Source organism: Nyctereutes procyonoides, unplaced genomic scaffold, assembly GCF_905146905.1.
Source record: "Nyctereutes procyonoides isolate TBG_1078 unplaced genomic scaffold, NYPRO_anot_genome, whole genome shotgun sequence".
In the NCBI taxonomy this organism is placed as follows: Eukaryota; Metazoa; Chordata; class Mammalia; order Carnivora; family Canidae; genus Nyctereutes; species Nyctereutes procyonoides.
The window spans coordinates 72127567-72150444 of record NW_026575126.1 but is presented as its reverse complement, the minus strand read 5'-3'; the positions used below and the strand labels follow the sequence as shown (position 1 = coordinate 72150444).

Here is a 22878-nt window from a genome sequence, read left to right as displayed (position 1 = left end):
CACACACAGAGAGAGGGGGGGGAGAGAGAGAGAGAGAGAGAGAGAGAGAGAGAGAGAGGCAGAGACACAGGCAGAGGGAGAAGCAGGCTCCATGCGCCGGGAGCCTGACGTGGGATTCGATCCCGGGTCTCCAGGATCGCGCCCTGGGCCGAAGGCAGGCGCTAACCGCTGCGCCACCCAGGGATCCCTATTATTCATCATTATTAGGACATTTGGGCTTTGCGATTGAAGATTACTTCAATAGGGCGAAACCCCGGCGCAAACAATGCTCAAAGCATTCGGGCATATGGAGCACCCATGTTTCTGGAACGAAACGCGGTCACATCCCACAGAGCGGACAGCCGTCTCCTCCGCCAATCGGGGGCAAGTCCCACCTCGCAGCACCGTGAGAACGCCCCGACCACAAACGCCAAGCGCCAGGGCGCGGGAGCCCACCGCACAGGAACCGCCGCTTCCGCCGGGACACCCGAGCGATCGGGACCGCAGGGCACGGTCCACACGTCGGTCGGGGTCCGCGTCCGCGTCCGCGTGGGCCCCGCGCGGGGGCAGCCGGATGCCCCTACTCCCCCCGCCCCGCCCCGCCCCGCCCCGCCCCCCGGGCTGCCCGGGCGCCGCCGCCGCTCCAGACCCACAGCGCCGACGGGGCCTCCCACACAAATCGCACAGAGACGCAAGCCGCCGAACGTCCCGTCCTGGAGCGACCTGCCTTCTCGGAAGTCGATGCGATCCGGTCCAACCTTCCTCTCATTAGCCGTCTGGCCGCCGGGCCTCCCCTAGCCACCGGCGCCCCCCAACCCCGGGCCGCGGCCGGGGCGCTCTGCGCAGGCGCGAGAGGCGCTGGCCCCCGCTTCCGCGGCGGCCCGGCGTCCCTCGGGGGCTGGGGGCGGGGCCTACGTGATGGCGTCATGGGGCGGGGCCTCCGGCGCGGGAAGAATGGAGGTGCAGGAGAGCGGCGGCGGCGCGGGGGAGCGCGGGCCCCAGGACCCTCCGCCCGCCTCCAGCAAGGCCCCGGGCAGCACCGGCCACTACGAACTGCCGTGGTGAGGGCCCCGCCATAAGCGATGGGTGCTCTGGGCGTGTGGTGGGCGCGTTGGCGGGCCGTGTCCTGCGGGAACTCAGGGCGGGAGGCCGCGGGGTGGCACCGAGTAGCTGCGGCTTCGGAGAAGGCCAGCGTCGCGGTCCTCGGCCCCGCCTGGGCGCACGGTGGGCGGTCTGAACTCTGGAAGCGGGTTCTAATTGTGCTAATTGTGATCGTCGCCGCCCACTCAGCGCCTGGCGGGAAGCGTCGGGTGCGGGTCGGTCGGAGCTCGGGGTGGTGTGCTGCAGGCGCGTCCTGGGCACCCGAGAGCAGCGGGTGACCTGGACAGCCACCTGCCACGGGCGCAGGTGTGGTGTGGGCCATCCCCTTCGGGCCCACTCCTCCATCCTCCTTGAGTGCCCATCCCTCCAACCCACCCCTCTCCTGACCAGATACCTAAATGGAGAGCAGTACACCTTACTGGCCCATCCATCCACGGCTGCACTGTCCAGTCTCCCAGCCACTGGCCCCTTGAGGCCGTTGAGAGCAATGGAAATGAGGCTGGTCCGAATGGGGATGGGCTGATGGTGTACAAAATACACCCGATTTCCAGAACTTAGTATAAAAAAAAAATCTCATTCGTAATTATTACATTGATTACATGTTGAAAATGATAATCTTTTGAATATATCAGGGTCAGTAAATTGTTAATAAAATTAACTTTCACCCATTTTTACTTAAAAAAAAACAGTTTTTAAAATTTATTTCAGAGAGGGAGAGAGAGAGAGAGAGAGAGAGCGCAGGCACACGGAGGTGGGGGTGAGAAGCAGACTCCCCACTGATCCCAGAGCCTGGATGCAAAGCTCTATCCTAGGACCAGAAGATCATGACCTGAGCCAAAGGCATAGGCCTAACCAACTGAGCCACCCAACTGCCCCTCATTTTACTTCTTTTTTTTTTTTTTTTTAAAGATTTCATTTATTCATGAGAGACACAGAGAGAGGCAGAGACACAGGCAGAGGCAGAAGCAGGCACCACGCAGGGAGCCTGATGTGGGACTCGATTCTGGGTCCCCAGGATCAGGCCCTGGGCTGAAGGCGGCACTAAACCGTTGAGCCCCCCAGGCTGCCCTCATTTTAGTTTTTAATGTGGCCACAGAAAGTGTAAAATTACACATGTGGCTTGAGTTATATTTTTTTATGCACAACACTACTATAGATGCTTAGGATATTTCATTATACAAAACACTCTGCTGGGGCATCTGGGTGGCTCAGTGGTTGAGCATCTGCCTTCCGCTCAGGTCATGATCCTGGGGTCCTGGGATTGAGTCCTGCATCAGGCTCCCTACATGGAGCCTGCTTCTCCCTCTGCCTGTGTCTCTGACTCTCTCTGTGTGTCTCTCATGAATAAATAAATAAAATCTTTAAAAAACAAAACACTGCTGCCATGAGCTTCCATTTCATGGGGGAAAGAATAAAGAATAAACCCAATAGATATGCAGTATATTTGATGATGGTAGGTGGCATAAAGTAAAATGACTGTGGTGGTCAGTGACGGCCTTTAATGAGATAATTTCAGCAAAGACCTGAACTCAGGAGTGAGCCATGTGGTGATGTGGAGAAAGCTTTCAAGCAGGAGGAGCCCCTGTGAAGGCCCTGAAGGAGGAGCATGTTTGCCATGTTCATAGTCCAGTTCAAATTTCAGCGCCTGACATTCCCAAGTGTTGGCTCTCTCCCTCTTCTGAGCTTCCACAGCCCTTGGTTTATATAACCGGTTTAGCACTATAGTAAGATTTGCTAAGCTCTATGTGCTTGCTGATAGGAAAAGCCTTTATTCATTCATTCATACATACATTCATTCATTTCTTTGTTTATTTTAAAGATAAATATTTATTTATTTATTATTATTTATTTATTTATTTATTTATTTGACAGAGAGAGCACAAGCAGGGGGAGTGGCAGGCAAGAGAGGGAGAAGTAGGCTCCCCGCTGAGCCGAGAGCCTGACATGGGGGTTGATCCCAGGAATCATGACCTGAGCCTAAGGCAGACACTTAACCAACCTGAGCAACCCAGGTACCCAGGAAAAGCCTTTAGAGCAAGAACAATGTCTTGCTTGTTTCTCTACCTTCCTCTTTTCTCCCCTTAAGGTCTCAAATTCCTTATATGGTGCTCAGCACCTGGAAAGGACTGAGTATAAACAAGAAATGAGTAGGAACAAGCATGCTCCATCTGCTGGTCTTGGAGGAGAGCTCTTTATTTACTGTAGTATGTGACAAACAAGCTTCTTTGCACTTAGCTGCTTCTGGAGCAGAACCAATACCTGCAGGGACTGCAAGCTGAGGGTAAATCAGAGAGTACAGTAAAGGGCAGAGGAAGTGCTGATGGTCAAATCATTGCAAATCTATGCCACTTCTGTTCTCAGAGCTAGAGAAAGTCATAACATAGCTTGCTTTATTTGAAAAGAGAGAAGTGTTGAGGTGCCTGGGTGGCGCAGTCGGTTCAGCATCTGACTCTTGATTTCTGCTCAGGTCCTGATCTCAGGGTCATGAGATCCAGCCCTTCTTGGGCTCTGGGCTCCAGGGAGTCTGCATGGAATTCTCTCCCTTTGCCCCTCCCCCAACTCATGTGCACGTAAGCCCGTTTGTGTGCATGTGTTTTCAAATAAATAAATCTTTAAAAAGAAAGAAATATTGATCTGAGAAAGCCACTAGCCTGTCCACATAGCCTCATAGGATCACAGGATAGGCTTATGATTTCTGTCTAGCCAGCCCTGCTGTGCACCTGGCACAAGTGTGCAGGAACTGGCAGGTAAGGGATGAGAAGGGGGCTGGGTTGCACCATGTCTGTCAGATTGGATGATATCAGTGCCGCATGTACTAAGCTTCTGTTGTGACGGGCAGACCGGGCTGCTGCAGTGTCCCATTGCTCCAGATGGCCCACTCTGGCCCTTCTCCAGCAACAACAGGTGTGTCTCTGCCATGGCGGGTTTGAACCCTGTGGTGTACAATCCTTAGGCACTTTTCAAAGGGCACTTGGGTACCTCTTTAAATGTAAAACCTACAACATTTACTGTATTTAAATTGAATGTATACAGTCTTCTGACAAAGATCTCAGGATTGCCCTTTAGTGCTTGTTCTTGGGCAGAGTAAAAATAGTCATGTCAACATCTTTATGCATTTTCTTAAAAACAGGGTTGAAAAATACAGGCCAGTAAAGTTGAATGAAATTGTCGGGAATGAAGACACGGTGAGCAGGCTGGAGGTGAGTGATTTTTTTAAGAGATGATCTTACATCACATCATGGTTTTGAAAAGCTTGAGGCATTTGGAGGAAGGCTGCCAAGATAGTGGGGTGGGGTGAGCCATGAATCCAGATTGAGGGATTGAGAGATAGTCTGTTTGGAGAAGACTGGAAACCATGGTGTCTAACTTCACATGTTTCAAGCACTAGGTTAATGGGGTGGGGTTCTCTGACCTATGGTTCTAGAGCCGGGATGGCAAACCTTTTCTGTAAAGGCCAACTGGTAGATATCTGAGACTTTGTAAACTGTATAATGCCTTTGTCCAATAATCTTAATTTTTTAAACAATCCTTTAAAAACATAAAAATTGGGCCGCCTGGGTGGCTCAGTCAGTTAAGCATCTGCTTTCAGCTCAGGTCATGATCTTGGTCCTGGGATTGAGCCCTGCATCTGGCTCCTTGCTCAACGGGGAATCTGCTTCTCCCTCTCCCTCTGCCCTTCCCCCTTCGCTGCTTGTGTTCTCTCTCAAATAAATAAGTAAAATCTTAAAACAACAACAACAACAAAAAAAAAAACCAGAAAGAAACAAAAATCATTCCTAGCTAGGAGGCTTATAAAAACAGGTCCAGGGGCACCTGGGTGGCACAGTCAGTTCAGCGTTGGACTCTTAGTTTTGGCTCAGGTCATGATCTCCGGGTCATGGGAATTTTGCTTGGGATTTTCTCTCTCTCTCTCTCCCTTTGCCCCACCCTGCTCATGCTCTTTCTCTTTCTCTCTCAAGTAAATAAATCTTTTTTTTAATAATAAATTTATTTTTTATTGGTGTTCAATTTGCCAACATACAGAATAACACCCAGTGCTCATCCCGTCAAGTGCCCCCCTCAGTGCCCGTCACCAATTCACCTCCACCCCCCCGCCCTCCTCCCCTTCCACCACCCCTAGTTCGTTTCCCAGAGTTGGGAGTCTTTATGTTCTGTCTCCCTTTCTGATATTTCCCACACATTTCTTCTCCCTTCCCTTATATTCCCTTTCACTATTATCAAGTAAATAAATCTTAAAGAAACAACCAGACCTCAGGCTGGATTACCTCTCACTTCCCCCCAACACTCCTTCATTATAGTTTGGCAACCCCTGCCTAGAAGGCCTAAGTGACAGGACACAGCCTACTTTAGGACGACAGGAACAAGTAGGAGTATTCACAATATAGCAAGCTTTGAAATCCTAGCGCTAGAGGTCTTTAGTCAAAATCTAGAAGCCCAGCTAATTGAGACATGATGGAAGCAGTCTCTGCAGTAATTGGGCCTTAGACTTTAACAGCTGCCAAGATATTTATTCTACAAATGTATTCATTTTACAAGTATTTCCTGGCCAGGTATGGTATGATGTTAGGAGCTGTTGATATAACAGTGAACAAAATAGACACAACCGCTGCCTGTGTGATTTAGTCTCATAGAGGCTAAAGTCAATAGGTACTGTGATGTGCATTCTGCCAGAGGAGGTACGGGGTGCTCTGGATGCACATGGGGAAGAGTTGACCTGCTCACAGTGTCTTAGTTCTCAAATGGAAAAAGGGACGGCAGAGCTAAGTAAGTGAAAGTTAATCAGACTTGGGGGTCAGGAGCAGAGGGAGGGAAGGCAGCAGGAATAGCATACGCAAAGGCCCAGAGGTGAGAGGGCTTAGCTTGTTGGCAGTGGGTGGGAGCTATGGGAGGGTGGTACCATCTGATTGGAATACAGAGTAGTGCTTTCCAGACGTTAATGGGTATATGAATTTGCCTGTGGGATCTTGTTAAAAATGCAGATCCGGACCCAAATTTCTGGAGCGGGGCCAGAGAGTCTACATTTTTCTAACAGGCTCCTGGGGGATCCGGGTGCTCTGGGTCCATGGAGCCCACAGAATAACAAGGCTGTGGAGTGTATGTATTGGGGTGTGTAAGAAATGAGCTGGTGAGGTGGGCATGGTCTCCTGAGCCCTGTTTAAGGGTTGGGGCTCACAGGGCAGGAAGGAGTCCACCAGGGGCTTCAGTCAGGTGCAAATGTTTTAATAGATGGGCATCCTAGAAAATTGGTTGTGGTTATAGTAGGGAAAGTGTATGGGCTGGGGCAGGATTAGAAGCCAGGAGACCAATTCAGGGCCAGTTCAAAGCCAACCAGGTGAGAGGTAATTGGTGAAGTAAGTGGCAGTGGGGCTGAAGAAAAGGACATGGAGATAGAGGAGAGGAAATGGCCAAGCCTCTGTAACTGAGGTGCTGTTTGGGGCATGGGGAGTGGAGGAGACCCAGTCAAGGATGACCATGACCTCTAGGTTCCTGGTGTAGGCAGTAGAGTTGATGGCATGGACGGCCTAGGTGAGGGGAAGCATGGGTAGGGCCTCGGGCATGAGGGGGAATGAGGACGTTGGTTCTGAATAAGCAGAGGAGAGAGTTCTGTGGGGTATCCACATGGAGAACCCTGTGGCCATGTCCCTAAACTGGTCTGTGTGGCCGAGGAGGCTTGGCACCTCAGGTCTGCAGATTAACCACTTTTTAAAAAAAATGTTTTTATTTATTTACTCTTGAGAGAGGCAGAGGGAAAAGCAGGTTTTCTGTGAGGAGCCCGATATGGAACTCTAACCCAGAAATCTGGGATTACATCCTGAGCCAAAGGCAGATGCTCATCCACTGAGCTTCCCAGGTGCCCTGCAGATTAACCACTTCTGATGCATATTTCTTCCTTCAGGTCTTTGCAAAGGAAGGGAACGTGCCCAATATTATCATCGCTGTAAGTACCCGCTTGGGGCCCTGTTGGTGATCTTAGAGTTTCACTTTCCCTCCAAGAGCTTAAGTGCACAGAGCTTCCTCGTCAGAGAGGCCCCTGGCCCCCAGAGCCCTTGCCATTCCCCTTGGCAGAGGGAAGCATTGTGCTCTGTTGGATCGGGAGGCCTATGGGTTGGTGTCTGTGTGGATTTGGAGTGTGCTGTGGGTCGGGGTGGAGGTTCGAAGGGAAGGTGAACACCAACAGATTGGGGAGCAGTAACTTGGGAGCTAAGGCGAGCTAAGGCAAGCTCATTCTGCTGGCCTGTAGCCCTTTTGATCTCCTCCCTAGGGCCCCCCGGGGACCGGCAAAACTACCAGCATCCTGTGTTTGGCCCGTGCCCTGTTGGGCCCAGCGCTCAAGGATGCTGTTTTGGAGCTCAATGCCTCAAATGACAGGTACGCCCAGGAGTTAGGGCTGCATGAAGGGTGGCAAGCGTTTGAAGTCTTGAGTTGTCATAGAAACCACCTTTTCCTTGGGGTTTACTTCCCAGCTTTGTATTTTCCTTTGATCCTTCCCTGTGAACAAGAATGGCCATCACTTGCCTATCCACGTGGCATCCTGAGGACTGTTACTGGTTTACTTTATTTTTTAATGAAGTTTTTTTGTTTTTTAAGATTTACTTATTTATTTGAGAGAAAGTGTGTACGTATACACCTGTGGGAGTCAGGCGAAGGGAGAGGGAATCTCAAGGTGACTTCCCATCAAGCACGGAGGGCAATTTGGGGCTCAATCCCATAGCCTAAGTGGAAAGCAAGAGTCGGATGCTTACTGACTATACCACCCAGGTGCTCCTTTAATGAAAGTTTTAAAAATTATTTTTAATTGGAGTAAAATACACATTCAATTAAATGTCAGCATTTTTTAAAAAATATTTTATTTATTTATTCATGAGAGACGGGGGCGGGGGGCAGAGGGAGAAGCAGGCTCCATGCAGGGAGCCCAGTGTGGGACTTGAACCTTTGTTCTCCAGGATCCCACCCTGGGCTGAAGGTGGCGCTAAACCGCTGGGCCACCCAGGCTGCCCAAATGTCAGCATTTTTAAATGCCCAGTTCAGCAGTGTTGCATACTTTCACACTGTTGTGCAACCATCTCCAGAACTCATTCCATTTGCAGAACTGAAACTGTATATCCATGAAACAAATAACTTTCTGTTTCCCCCTCTCTCTAGCCCCAGCAACCACCATTCTTGTTTCTGTTTCTATGAACTTAACTCTTTTAGGGACTTCATCTAAGTGGAATCATACAGTATTTGTCTTTTTGTAACTGGCCTACTTCACTCTGCATAATGCCCTCAAGGTTCTTCATGATGGAGCAGGTGTCAGAATACCCTTCCTTTTTGGAGCACCTGGGTGGCTCAGTTGGTTAAATGTCTACCTTTGGCTCAGGTCATGATCTCAGAGTCCTGGGATTGAGCCCCACATCAGGCTCCCTGCTCAGTGGAGAGCCTGCTTCTCCCTCTCCCTTTCCCCACCCTCCCCCAGTTCATGCTCACTCGCTTTCAAATAAATAAAATCTTAAAAAAAAAAAAAAGAATTCCCTTCTTTTTTAAGGCTGACTAGTATCCCACTGTGTAGAGAGACCACCACATTTTGCTTATCTGTTCATGTGTTTTGGACACTGTGTTGCTTTCATCTTTTGGCTGCTGTGAATAGTGAATAATGCTCACATGAACAGGGGTATACAGACAGGTCTGTGAGACCCTGCCGTCATATATCTCAGACACATACTCAGGAAGGGGACTGCTGAGTTATTTTTGGCAATTCTGTTTCATTTTCTGTGGAAGTGCCACACTGTTTTCTTTGGCGGCTGTGCCATTTGCCATGCACCCTGACAATATGTGATTTCCCCACATCTGCACCAACATTTGTTTTCTGTTGTTGCTGGTGGTGGTGGTCATTCTGATGGGCGTGAGATGCTGTTCACTCTTCAGATAAAAACCAGTAGAGGGGGCAGCCCCGGTGGCCCAGCAGTTTAGTGGCGCCGTTAGCCCAGGACGTGATCCTGGAGACCCGAGATCAAGTCTCACGTCGGGCTCCCTGCATGGAGCCTGCTTCTCCCTCTGCTTGTGTCTCTGCCCCCCTCCTCTCTGTGTCTCTCATGAATAAATAAATAAAATCTTAACAAAAAAAAAAAAAACAGTAGAGGATTAGAAAACAAGGAACTGTTGAATAAAATGTCTGCAATCTGCCTTTGATTATTCCTTGAGGATGTGGCTCTCAGTGCTTTAATCTCTTCCGTTTTTTTTTTTCTTTAAAGATTTATTTATTTATTCATGAGAGACACAGAGAGAGGCAGAGACACAGGCAGAGGGAGAAGCAAGCTCCCTGCGGGAGCCTGATGTGGGACTTGATCCTGGGACTCCAGGATCATGCCCTGAGCCGAAGGCAGATGCTAACCACTGGGCTCCCAGATGTCCCAAGAGTCAAAGTTCTTAACTGACTGAGCCACCGAAGTGCCCCCAAACTCACTACTTCTAAGAACCAGTGGCTCATAATTTTGAGAGAATGGCCCATAATGGTAAAATAGTTCCAACTTAATTTGATGAACACCCATTATAATGATCAATACAATAATTTTGTTTTTCCATCTCTTTACTTCCAATCCCATTTGTATACGTACCTGCCTTTAGCTTTTGATCACTGCCAGCTACCCTGTAAATGTTTGTGGGCAAGCAAGCATCTTAAAAGATGAGAGAATAGTCACATGTATTAGCAAAACAGGATGGTCCACGTTCATGTCAGAAGGTATATTGGGGGGATCCCTGGGTGGCACAGCGGTTTGGCGCCTGCCTTTGGCCCAGGGCGGGATCCTGGAGACCCGGATCGAATCCCACGTTGGGCTCCCGGTGCATGGAGCCTGCTTCTCCCTCTGCCTGTGTCTCTGCCTCTCTCTCTCTCTGTGTATGACTATCATAAATAAATAAAAATTAAAAAAAAAAAAAGAAGATATATTGGGGAATGAAGTCCTTCCTGTTGAGTGACTAACTGGATGAAAACGTATTTATTCTTTGTCCTTAGATCTGTCTTATTCACTTCTTGATGCTAAAGTTTGAGAAAATTCACCTGTGATTTTGGCATTGGAGAAGCACATAGTCTGAGGCTGACTGTGGTCAGTTTCACTGTCCTTGTTAGCGTCCAGAGTGCTGCTCTTTGTCTCTCTGTGGTTATTTTTTGATGTGTCCAATAATGTGGAATGTTCTCTGTCATTTGTTTCCATCTTTTGTGGGTGGAAAATGAAAAAGTTTTGAGTTTTCAGCTGCGGTTAGTGAATGCTTTAAAAAATAACAAAGATGGTGTATTTGAACTTCTTTTATGTCTTCTAGAAAGAGAATGCAGACCCCTAGTGACACAAAACATTGGAGGATGGGGCAGTAGGGACAGTTTTCCCTCTACCACAACCATCCTAGGCAAGTGCGGCAATGTTGTGTATTCTTATGACTTTCATCTTATTTTTTTAGCATAGTTGTGAATAATTGATAAGGAAGTGATAAGAAACAAGGAAATAGTCACTAGGATGATGACATTGCTATTTTGTTTCAAGATACAGGAAGAATAAGGTCACTGAGACCCTGCGATATATCTCAGAAAGGGATCTGGTGAACTTTCATGCTATCAGAAGGAATAAGTAAATTTTATCTTTGTGTTTTGGAAGACCTCCAAGAAGGAATAAAAGTAATGAAATGTTAATCCTTATTTTTTTTTTAAAGATTTTATTTATTTATTCATGAGAGACACACAGACAGAGAGAGAGGCAGAGACACAGGCAGAAGGAGAATCAGGCTCCACGCAGGGAGCCTGATGTGGGACTCGATCCCGGGTCTTCAGGATCATACCCTGGGCCAAAGGCAGGCACTAAACCGCTGAGCCACCCAGGGATCCCTGAAACGTTAATCCTTATAAACAGTGAGAGTTGCCCACAAAACTTAAACACTAAAATTGTGTCTATGGTGGTGTCCTGGGGGTGAGAAGACCCCCTGAAGGAACCTGTATCTGTCTCAGAAGGTGACCATACAATTATGCCTTGTTGTTTCAGGGGCATCGATGTTGTGAGGAACAAAATCAAGATGTTTGCCCAGCAGAAAGTCACCCTTCCCAAAGGGCGGCACAAGATCATCATCCTGGACGAGGCAGACAGGTAGAGTGCTTTGCCAAGTACATACTGACCTTTATTTCTGTCTCTTATCAGGCTTTATTAAAGCAGGAGGGAAAAGCTCTCTCACCTTTGCACTTTGGTGGCAGACTGGCTTATCACATCTTCAAAAAGCAATTTAACAGCACCTGAGCCTTAAACCTTATCTTTACCGAGTAATTTACAAGCATTTGTCTAAGATAACTGACAATGTTGGTTACTGTGTCTATTCCAGTATTGTGTGAATAATTTCAATTATATATATTTTTTACTCTGGCAAAATACGCATGACATGAAATTTACCATCTTAACCCATTTTTTTTTTTAAGATTTTATTTATTTATTCATGAGAGACCAGAGAGAGAGAGAGAGAGGTAGAGGCAGTGACACAGGCAGAGGCAGAAGCAGGCTCCATGCAAGGAGCCCGATGTGGGACTCGATCCTGGGTCTCCAGGATTACACCCTGGGCTGAAGGCGGCACCAAACCGCTGAGCCACCAGGGCTGCCCTTAACCCATTTTTTAAAAAAGATTTTATTTTTTTGAGAGAGAGAATGTGTACAAGTGTGGGGAGGGGCAGAGGAAGAGCAGACTCCCTACTGAGCAGGGACCTGGACATGGGGCTTGATCCCAGGATCCTGATTACCTGAGCCAAAGGCTGACGCTTAACTGACTGTGCCACCCAGGCGCACTCCTCAACCCCCATTTTAACCATTTTAAAGTGTATAGTTCAGGGGCACCCGGGTGGCACAGAACTGGTTAAGCATCCGACTCTTGATTTCTGCTCAGGAAATGATCTCAGGGTTGTGAGATCGAGCCCCCCATCAGGCTCCAAGCTTCACACTGGGAGTGGAGCCTGCTTAAGACTCTCCCTCTGCCCCTGCCCCGAGTCGTGCTAGCTCTCTCTAAATAACAAAGTGTTCAGTTTGGTGGTATTTAGTACATCCACAATGTTGTACAACCATCACTGGTATAAATGAGAAGTTTGAGATGATGTTAAATGAAGAAAATACAGGGATGCCTGGGTGGCTTGGGACACCTGGGTGGCTGAGTGGTTGAGCATCCGCCTTCGGCCCAGGGCATGATCCTGAGGTCCTGGGGTTGAGTCCCACATCAGCTCCCTGCGAGGAGCCTGCTTCTCCCTCTGCCTGTGTGTCTCTGCCTCTCACTCTGTGTGTGTGTCTCATGAATGAATGAATGAACAAATGAATAAATAGATAGATATCTTAAAAAAAAGAAAACACAAAATTTTGTTCATATCTTGGTTTAGTCTCCTTGTTTTTTACACTTTGCATTTTCATATACTTGAGATCATAACATAATTTTTGTATCCTTATTTTTTTTCTTTTCTTTCTTTTTTTTTTTTTTTTAAAGATTTATTTATTTATTTATTCAGAGAGAGCAAGACAGAGGCAGAGACACAGGCAGAGGGGGAAGCAGGCTCCATGCAGGAAGCCCGACGCGGGACTCGATCCTGGGTCTCCAGGATCACACCCCAGGCTACAGGTGGCGCTAAACCGCTGCGCCACCTGGGCTGCCCCTTATTTTTTCTTTTAATGTAAAAAAGCATTCCATGTTACTATAGTCTTGTTGCAAACATAGTCTTTAATTGCTATATTATATTTTATAGTGTGGATGCCCACTAACCACTATGGGCATCCGTATGCCCACTGTGTTTTACTGGAACATAATAGTGATGTTGCAGCTAACATTTATGGAGTGTTTCTTTCTTTCCTAGATTTTTACTTATTTGTTTTAGAGAGAGAGAATGCACATGCACAAGTTGGGGGAGAGGCAGAGGGAGAGGGAGAGGGAGAATCTCAAGCAGACTCTGTGCTGAGCCTGACGCTTGGAGATCATGATGTGAGCTGAAAGCAAGTCAGATGCTTAACTGACTGAGCCACCCAGGCATCCCTATGCTGTACCTCTCATACCTGTAACTTATTGATTCCAAAGCTAGAAGCCTCTATTTCCCACTCCCCTTTACCCATTTTGCCATCTACACCCCGCCCACCCTCCACACCTCCAAGCTCAGATAGTTTCCTGAGATCTCACAAGTTGAGTTTCTGTGAGACGAACCAGGGCAGCCTGACTGCAGGGCCTCTGTCCTCTGCTCCACCTGCATGCAGCCTGCCTGTGGAAGACCCACCTGGGGTCCTGGAGAGCAGCTAAGCATGCTCAGTCTGGACTTCAGGGTGCCCAGGCTCTCTAGGGAGGGATTTGTTTCCAGTGTACCCTGTGCCCCAGATGCAAAATGCCCCCCTGTTGTTTTCTTCTCAGCATGACTGATGGAGCCCAGCAAGCCTTGAGGAGAACCATGGAAATCTACTCCAAAACGACTCGCTTTGCTCTTGCTTGTAATGCTTCGGATAAAATCATAGGTAAGGGTCACCTCTGGGTGGCTTGGGGTCCCCTCATGGTGCTCACATGGGCCCTTTGGCAACAGAAGAGTAGGGGCTTTTTCTTTTTTTTTGAGTAAGGGCTTTTTGATTGCCTCCCATGGGCTGAGCACTACAGAATCAACTCTTTCATTTAATCTTATATTATTCTACATGAAGGTGGTTACTGGCTCCACATTCAAGATGAGAAAACTGGAGCCCAGAGAGGTTGAGTAGTTTGCCCATAGTCACACAGCAAGTGGAAGGGCTGGGCCTGGAACCCCAGATCTGTCTGACTCTTGCACCATCACAGGCACACGTGACATTTCGATATCCTGTCATGGTCACTTGCTCCAGACGTGCTCTTGCACTTCCGGTGTGTTCTGAGCACTTAGCACACACTCCCATCAGCACATGGTGTGTTGTCATCACCAGGGACTGCCTCACCAGTGAAGGTTTCGCCATCAATCTGCTCTGACCTGGCTCCTGTCCCTCCCTTCCTGGAAGTCTCTCTGCTTCCTCACCCATTTGTCCCCCTCCCGTCTCAGCTTCCTGCTGGTTGCACTTTCTTCCCTTTGTGATACGCACTGCGAACCCAGTCTGCTTTATTTCCCTCAACATTTCTCACCGCTCTCTCACATCACCCCGCCCTGCTAAAGCTCAGCCCCCGGACTTACCCTTCACCCAGGCCACCGCACAGCTGCAGTTAAGCCTGTGGCTAGCCATGCGACACTGCACGGTCCTGGTTCCCAGCCTCAGCAGGCTTGCCATGTTACCAGGATTCCTTTGGTGTCCTTCTACCTGCGTCAGATGCTCATCATCTCTTCATTAACCTGTTCAGTCATCATTGAGCAAACATTTAGTCTGTTCTGTATGGTGCTAGTGGGGAACATACAGCGTTGAAGGAGAACATGCTCGACCCTCAGGATACCACCAGGGTGGTAACAACTCTGAGGCCAGGAGTAGCATCATATTTAGAGACCTCCCCAAATGCATTTCGCATAGGGCTGTGCATCCACAAGTTTGGTTACTGATTTGACACTGCCTACTGTTGTGGGCAGAGAAAGCCCTGGCCCTCCCTTGTCAATTTTGCTGATACAAACAGCATCCTGACTTTTTTTTTTAATTAATTTTTTTAAATTTTACTTATTTATTCATAAGAGATAGAGAGATTGGCAGAAACACAGGCAGAGAGAGAGGCAGGCTCCATGCAGGGAGCTGATGTGGGACTCGATCCCAGGACTCCAGGATCACACCCTGGGCTGAAGGCAAGTGCTAAATCACTGAGCCACCCAGATGTCCCGTTTTTTTTTTTTAATTTCTAAACAGATACAATAGATATATGAATGAAATCACTGGAGAAATTTATTTCTGAGTAATCTCTACACCCAGCATGGCTCAAACTCACAGCCTTGAGATCAAGAGTCACATGCTCTCATGACCGAGCCAGCCAAGTGCCCTGCTGCAGAGTTGATTTTTCTTTCTTTCTTTTTTTTAGATTTAACTAACTAATTAATTAATTAATTAATGAGAGTGAGACAGCATGAGCCGGGAGGGGAGGGAGGCAGAGGGAAAGGGAGAAGTAGACCCCCACTGAGCAGGGAGCTGGATGCAGGGCTTGATCCCAGGACCCCAGGATCATGACCTGAGCTGAAGGCAGATACCCAACTGACTGAGCCACCCAGGTGCTCCCAGAGTTGATTTTTTAACTCAAACATCAGTTTGGGTCCTGGACTCATTTCAGTGAAAAGAGAGACACTCTTGTTCTGAGGAAGGCCATGCTGCTTTATTCTGATATGCATTTAAATTCTGTGAAATAAATAAATAAATAAATAAATAAATAAATAAATAAATAAATTCATTCATTCATTCATTCATTCATTCATTCAGTGAACTCTGGGGCGCCTGACTGGGTCAGTCAGAAGAGCATGTGGCTCTTGATCTTGGAGTGGTGAGTTCAGACCCCACCTTGGGTATAGGGACTACTTAAAAAATAATAAATTCTGTGAACTCAGCTTTTGACGCTCCTCACGAGAGAAAAATGCGCTAAAGGATGCTTCTACTTTATCTGAAATATTAATTGCTTTTAAATACAAACTGATCACTCTTCCTCTTATCTGAGCTGATAAGCCAAATATGTAATTATGGTTCCTCAGTAGAGGTTCCTGATTTCAGGTAAATTGAAATGGGCTAACTCTCAGGACTCTCAGGTTTCTTTAATGCACATAAACTTACAGGAGTGCATTCCTTGAAAGCCTGTGTGAGCACAAAGGATGGAACACAGAGAGACCACATGGGGCCTGAGAGATTCTGGAGAAGCTGTTGTCATAGTCTAAAGTGAGGGACAGGGGCAGCTTCCAGAATTCTGCATCTGCCTCTCTAGTGGTTCTCTGCCCTTGACTGTAGCCTTACAGAAACCACCCACATGTCCCATGTTCATCCTGGTCCCGCTGGGTATTGACACCCAGCCTACACAGTGAGCAGAAGCCTAGCCTTAACTCAGCTGTGGGCTGTGGCATGTGTCTCTATCCTGGAGGGTCTCTTCCCCTTCTGGAAGCTGTGTCTAGCCAAGGCCATCTGGGGCAGTGCTAGGCGGGGCCTCTTGTTTCTGCTTTGAAACCAGCCTTGAGCACCCACTGGGGAGGGAGCGTGGGGCCAGCATGTCCTGTGCCCCAGCTTCCTAGCACTGGACTGCCAAAGGGGTCCTGGAGGGCTCTTGGGGATGTGCTGGCCTCTGGGGACCCCCACCCTTGTGTCTCCATCAGAGCCCATTCAGTCCCGCTGCGCAGTCCTCCGCTACACGAAATTGAGTGACGCCCAGGTTCTCGCCCGGCTGCTGACTGTCCTGGAGCAGGAAAAGGTGCCCTACACCGATGATGGCCTGGAGGCCGTCATCTTCACGGCGCAAGGAGACATGCGGCAGGTGCATACCCCCTAGTCCACAGGCACCCGGTTCTAGGGGGCAGTGGGGCATGGTCCTGGTGCAGAGACCAGAGACCCTGCTCACTGGGGACTTGGGAGGAGGAGGAGGCTCTACTCGGATTCCAGGGGTGAGGGGAGGCCAGGACTGAACATAGCCTCCAAAGCACGCTTGCTCGTCCACAGGCACTCAACAACGTGCAGTCGACTTTCTCAGGATTCGGCTTTATTAACAGCGAGAACGTGTTCAAGGTACAGGAGCCCATGGGCCCCAGGTGGTTCTGCGAAGCAGGGTTAGTGATGGTCGGTGGGCAGCACTGGGAACCCCTGGACAGACCTGCAGCTGTGCTGGGACCCTTGTGTGCCCTGTGCAGTCAGGAGGGTCTCGGGAGCGGCCCCCCACCCCGATATTCTCTGATCTGGTGGCCAAGGACACAACACCCCACTGCCCCACCCCCCACCCCGAGATTGTCCTGCTGCTGGAGAGGGTGCAAGGCTCCTGTTGCCCGAGGGACAGAGATTCTCACTTTCCCCACATTGGCCAAGGGTTATTCTCCAGGGAATACCGTGGACAACTGGCTGCCCCATCCTAACAACTTGGCTATTTTGGAGATCAGTTAGTTCCCCCCCGCCTTTTTTTTTTTTTTAAAGATTTTATTTATTTATTTATGAGAGACACAGAGAGAGAGAGAGAGGCAGAGACATAGGCACAGGGAGAACCAGCTTCCACCTAGGGAGCCTAACATGGGACTTGATCCCGGGTCTCCAGGATCATGCCCTGGGCCAAAGGCAGGTGCCAAACTGCTGAGCCACCCAGGTGTCCCAGTTTCCCCCTTTGAGAGTAAAGACTAGGTAGGGCTGTCCACACATTCAGACCCTATCTGTTTCTTAGCCAGTTTGTGGGTAATGAGAGCGGTGTTGTGGGGATCCCTGCGTTTGGCCCGGGTCGTGGTCCTGGAGACCCGGGATTGAGTCCCACGTCGGGCTCCCTGCATGGAACCTGCTTCTCCCTCTACCTGTGTCTCTGCCTCTCTCTCTCTCTCTCTCTCTCTCTCTCTCTCTCTCTCGTCTCTCATGAATAAATAAATAAAATATTTAAAAAAATAAATAAAAGTAAATGAGACGGGGTGCCTGAGTGGCTCAGTCAGTAGAATGCTGACTCTTGATTTTAGGTCTTGATCTCAGGGTTGTGAGTTCAAGCTCAGCATGGAGACTACTTTAAAAAAAAAGAAGAGGAAGAAGTTTTATTTTTATTTTTTTAAAAAAATTTTATTTATTTATTCATGAGAGATCCAGAGAGAGGCAGAGACACAGGCAGAGGGAGAAGCAGGTTCCACGCAGGAAGTCCGATGTGGGACTCAATCCCGGTTCATGCCCTGAGTTGAAGGCAGATGCCCAACCACTGAGCCACCCAGGGGTCCCAAGAGGAAGAAGTTTTCAATGTGGGTCCTGAGGTAGAGGGCGGAGCGTGGACTCCAGGCCAGTGGAGGGAGGGGCAGGGGGCAGCTCAGGCTCAGGGATACCTGCACACCCCCAGGATCCTCTTCACCCTGACATGCTGAGGTGGAGGACCATTGTCCCTAGAAGAATAGTTTCTATTCCAGGTGGGAGGCTGGTCCCAGTCTTCAGTGGATTCTGAGTGGTTCTGGGTGCACCATCCTCCAAGTGACCTAATAAGGTGTGTAGCTAATGGCTCTTAATAAGGCAAAGGATTCCTGTTGGCCCTGTTCACTCCCCTTGTGCTTGGGAAATCTGTAACCACGGTGTTAGAACTTCCCCCACATACACAGCCCCCAGAGTGAGGAAGGTGATGCCATACTCTGGTGACTCAGTTGGTGGTGACTGGGGCGTTTCCAAACCTGGTTCTGTTTGCTGGAGAATTTGATGAGAAAAGCCCGCTGAGAAGTTGGGTACTTGGGTGTATCGGGGCTCCTCCTCAGGTGGGTCCCCGCAGCCCCTCACTGGCCTTCTTTTCCCATTTGCTCAGGTCTGCGATGAGCCCCACCCCCTGCTGGTAAAAGAAATGATCCAGCACTGCGTGAACGCCAACATCGATGAAGCCTACAAGGTTTGCGTCCCTCCTCCCCTGACTCGGGAGGAGCCTTTGCTTCTGTAGCAGAGCAGCAGGAGCCTGTCTCTGTGCTGGGGCTTCCCTCACAAGGGTTCCTCCACTGGATTCTTAGAATGATACTAGCAGTTGGGTGCATTCCGGGTGGGGGGAAGCTGATTCTGGGAAGCCGGATTCCTCACTCTAAATCACACTATTGGCAAGCACTCAACCTGCAATTCAGAGTCACATCACTGTCCTATAATTATATCCTCCACAAGGGAGCTCTGTCCCCCCAAGACCTGAGGAAAGACCAGCCCAACTCCTTACGTTTCTGAGACACAGTCTGTCTGCCTGCTGAGGGAGACTTCGCCCTCCGTCCCCCTGAGGAATGTGGGAATGGCTTTCTGGGACACAGGGGTGCCTGGTCATCCAGGAGAGGCAGGACCCAGGGCTTCCAGCCTCCATCCAGAGAGCCAGACACCATGTGCAGATCACAGGGGCCATCATCACAGTCCAGATGACCCTCAGGTCCACAAGGGTGGCAATGGTGTGATTTAAGGCCATTGGTCTGATCCCAGCAGGTTTTCCTCCCCCCTGCTCCCGCCAAACTAGACCAGAAGTGGACTGGATTTAGGGCAGGATGAGATGTAATGAGATACCAAGGGGTAGGGCAAGGAGCCCAAGGCAGAGACCCAGGCACCTGGCCCGAGGGCAGCCTTCAGATTTATGAACACAGCTTCCATGCCCCCGGCATCTGCCCCGAGATGCCAGAGCAGAGGTGATACCCTGCAGTCTGAGTGGGCTGGGTGGGGTTGGAACTGGGGCAAATCAGGCGGGGGCTGAGAGGACTCCGCTCCAGCCCCAGTGAAGATTTGGTGGAGGCTAAGCCTGCAGCGGGTGTGCCTCGTGCTTGGCAGCTCAGAGAGCACAGCAGACACATGGTCTCCCTCTTTCCTCATACTCACTGGGATGATTAATACAGCTTTTTAGGAGCCTTGGATTAAGACGCCACGTGGGTGCCGTAGTAGACCATGCAATACATTTTAAAGATCTTATTTTATTTTTTATGAGAGAGAGAGAGAGAGAGGATGTGAGTGAGCAGGGGGAGGGGCAGAGGGAGAGGGACAAGCAGACTCTGTGCTGAGCTTGGAGCCTGACACAGGGCTTGGTCCCATGGCCCTGAGGTCAGGACCTGACCTGAAACCAAGAGTCAGATGCTTAACCTACTGAGCCTCCACAGGCGCCAAGCAATACCAAGCAATAAATTCTGAAACATTTGTGACATTGGGGCGCAGTCTATTGACCGCCTCAGTCGGTAGCACATGTGACTCTTAATCTCAGGATCCTGAGTTCAAGCCCACTGTTAAAAAAATTGAATAAGTAAAAAATAAGACATTTGCAATCCTATCTCTACCTGTTGGGAAACTCCAGTGACCCCCAGGAGGTCTGCAGGCCGTGGCCCCCCAGCAGCTCCATCAGCTGGCCGGGTTAAGGGGCACCTGGGTGGCTCAGTGGTTGAACCTCTGCCTTTGGCTCAGGTCCTGATCCTGGAGTTCTGGATCAAGTCCCACAGTGGGCTCCTCACAGGAAGCCTGCTTCTCCCTCTATGTCTCTGCCTCTCTGTGTCTCTCATGAATGAATAATAGAATATTAAAAAAAAAGAAGAAAGAAAGAAAGAAAGAAAGAAAGAAAGAAAGAAAGAAAGAAAGAAAGAAAGAAAGAAAGAAAGAAAGAAAAAAAGATGGCCGGGTTGCTGAGGTTGGTGTCCTCTCCCTGCCATGGGATAGGCCCAAGACTGATGTGGCTTCAACGTCGTGTGTCCCTCTGCACCACCACCCCCTTACCCTTTGTCACCCAGCGGATCTTCTCTATCTAGATTCTTGCTCACCTGTGGCATCTGGGCTATTCGCCAGAAGACATCATTGGCAACATTTTTCGAGTGTGTAAGACCTTCCAAATGGCAGAGTACTTGAAACTGGAGTTTATCAAGGTCAGTGAGAGGACAGCAGTGGCTCTTCTGGGGAAGGTGGGCCACGCTGTGCTCTGTTCTGTTTGTGCACAGGCCTGGCCTCTGGACGATGCTCAGTGAGCGTCCCAACCACAGCAGAGGCAGGCAGCTCATGCCTGGGACTGGGAGTTGCTTTAAGCCTGATGTACCAGTCAGTGGCCTTGGGTTTCTTAAAGGGGCTCTCTTCATTCAAGATCAATCTGTTTACCCTCAGTTAATTGAGGCATCATTTGCATAGATTAAAATACAGCCTCTCTGGTGCCTTCTGTTGACCAGAGTTCTATCATTTAAAGGCCACAACCTAGGTCTGAACAGTTGTTTATAATTCCTCCTTCAGATACACGTGCCCGTTTGTAGGCAGTCAGCTCCTCCCCTAGCAGCTGGGAACCCCCGCTCTGTTTTCTCTTTGGGGGAATGGAATTTTTCAGAATGTTATATGGAAATGACCATGGAATCCAGTAGAAGGTAGCCTTTTGAGTCTGGCTTCTTCCACTTAGCTTAATGCACTTCGGGTTTGTTCATGTTGCATCTGTCAGTGGTCTTGTTGCTGAGCAGTGTACCACAGTGTGTGTTCACCGCTTGAAGGACACCAGGGTGTGTGGGTTCCGGTGACCATCAGTAAGGCCACTGTAAACATTTGCAATTGTGAATTACTGTGCAGGTGAACATGAGTTTTTATTTTTCTTAGGAAACTTCCCAGGAGGTGGGATTGCTTGTTCTGATGGTCAGGGTACGTTTAACTTTATAAGAAACTGCCAAACTGATTTCGAAAGTGGTTGTAGTATTTTGCATTTCTCCCAGCAGCCTATGAGCACTTCAGATGATCCACAGCCTATACAGCCCTTGGAATGTTCGGTTGATTCTTTTTTTTTAAGATTTTATTTTAGAGAGAGAGTAGGGCTGGGGCCATGGGGCAGAGGGAGAGAGAGTCTCAAGTAGACTCTGCATGAGCACAGAGCCTGACTCAGGGCTTGATCTCAGGACCCAGAGACCCAAGCGGAAACCAAGAGTTGGATGCTCAACAAACTAAACCAAGCAGGTGCTGGTTGATTCTCTTAAAGCCACTCTAATCTCTAATAGGTGTGTCATAGTATCTCAACATGACTTTAACGTGCATCTTCCACTAACTGACGGCGTTGAGCACATTTGCGTGTGCTGATCTGCCATCTGTAATCTCTAACAAAGCATCTGTTCAAATCTACCGATTTCTTGATTGGGTCATTTTCTTGGTATTGAGGTCTGAGACTTATTTATGTACTCTGCCTTCAAGTCCTTTATCAGATATGTGTTTTATTTTATTTTTTTAAAATATTTTATTCATTTATTCATAAGAGACACACAGAGAGAGAGAGAGGCAGAGACACAGGCAGAAGGAGAAGCAGGCTCCATGCAGAGAGCCCGATGTGGGACTCGATCCTGGGTCTCCAGGATCACACCCTGGGCTGCAGGCGGCGCTAAACCGCTGCGCCACCGGGGCTGCCCAGATATGTGTTTTATAAGTATTTTAATATTTTCTCCAAGTCTGGCTTTTTTTTTTTCTTTTTCTTTCTTTTGGTATTTTCTAAACAATACCTTAGAGGGAAATATTAACATCCTTTTAGAAAAAAATAAAGTGAACTTTAAGCATAACTCATGACACTTCAAGTTCATGTTCCAGCTGAAGTTTGATTCATTGCATCAATTTTAAGTAAACTATTGAAAAAAAACATCAAGCCCTCCCTCTTTTATTAACCAGATTTACATTTGCTTTTGTTTTTTCAGGAAATTGGATACACTCATATGAAAATAGCAGAAGGTGTGAACTCCCTCCTGCAGATGGCAGGGCTCCTGGCCAGGCTGTGTCAGAAGACAATGGCCCCGGTGGCCAGTTAGGGCGGAGAACTGGTTGATCGGAGTGATGAGAGTCCTGAGAGTCCTCATCAGGGAGAGATAGGAGTCCACGTCTTCTGATTTGGCACCTTCCTTTTACACGATCGTGGCCATCACACTGCTTCCATGAGTGCCTGCAGTCAATCTCAGACTCACGGGTGTGATGACAGGGTGGAGAGGCCCTAGAGAACCTCCAGGGCTTGGCACTCAATCTGGGCATGTGTGGCATCTTAACTAATAAAAGAGCTGGACAGTTTTGTTGGCACTAAAGTGGCATCGCCAGGTGGCAAGGAAAACCAGCATTCTGTCTCTGAGTGCCCCAAGCATCCTATCAGTAGAATAGGTGATTTAGATAATAGACTGATCAAGCTAATCTCAGTTCTTTTAGAAGCTGGGACGGCAGTCCCTGGGGTCAGGGGCAGAGATAGACATCTCAGAGGAGCCTGGGACAGTGAGTCCTTCAGAGAGGACGT

At 48.8% G+C, this 22878-nt stretch overlaps 1 protein-coding gene across 2 annotated transcripts; it reads left to right on the top strand.

The window, feature by feature from the left end:
* Positions 1 to 605: 605 nt before the first annotated feature.
* RFC2 (replication factor C subunit 2) lies at positions 606 to 22661 on the top strand. 2 transcript variants are annotated; one of them, XM_055340431.1, is made up of 11 exons: positions 608 to 1040; positions 4211 to 4280; positions 6977 to 7018; positions 7343 to 7449; positions 11088 to 11189; positions 13462 to 13562; positions 16325 to 16482; positions 16665 to 16730; positions 18466 to 18546; positions 20405 to 20518; positions 22298 to 22661. In XM_055340431.1, the coding sequence occupies exons 1-11, from the start codon at positions 898 to 900 to the stop codon at positions 22406 to 22408; spliced, it is 1095 nt and encodes a 364-aa protein (XP_055196406.1). In that variant the 5' UTR covers positions 608 to 897; the 3' UTR covers positions 22409 to 22661. The 2 variants fall into 2 exon arrangements, with proteins under 2 accessions (XP_055196408.1, XP_055196406.1); XM_055340433.1 differs by lacking the exon at positions 20405 to 20518 and having other exon boundaries at positions 606 to 1040.
* The last annotated feature ends 217 nt before the right edge of the window (positions 22662 to 22878 follow it).

What these genes read in the sequence shown, in the direction of transcription:
- RFC2 (XM_055340431.1), top strand. Translation starts at nt 898, where the DNA reads ATGGCGTCATGGGGCGGGGCCTCCGGCGCGGGAAGAATGGAGGTGCAG. An exon ending in GGCCACTACGAACTGCCGTG is followed by an intron (nt 1,041 to 4,210) that starts GTGAGGGCCCCG and finishes TCTTAAAAACAG; the next exon opens with GGTTGAAAAATACAGGCCAG. An exon ending in TGCTTCGGATAAAATCATAG is followed by an intron (nt 13,563 to 16,324) that starts GTAAGGGTCACC and finishes TGTCTCCATCAG; the next exon opens with AGCCCATTCAGTCCCGCTGC.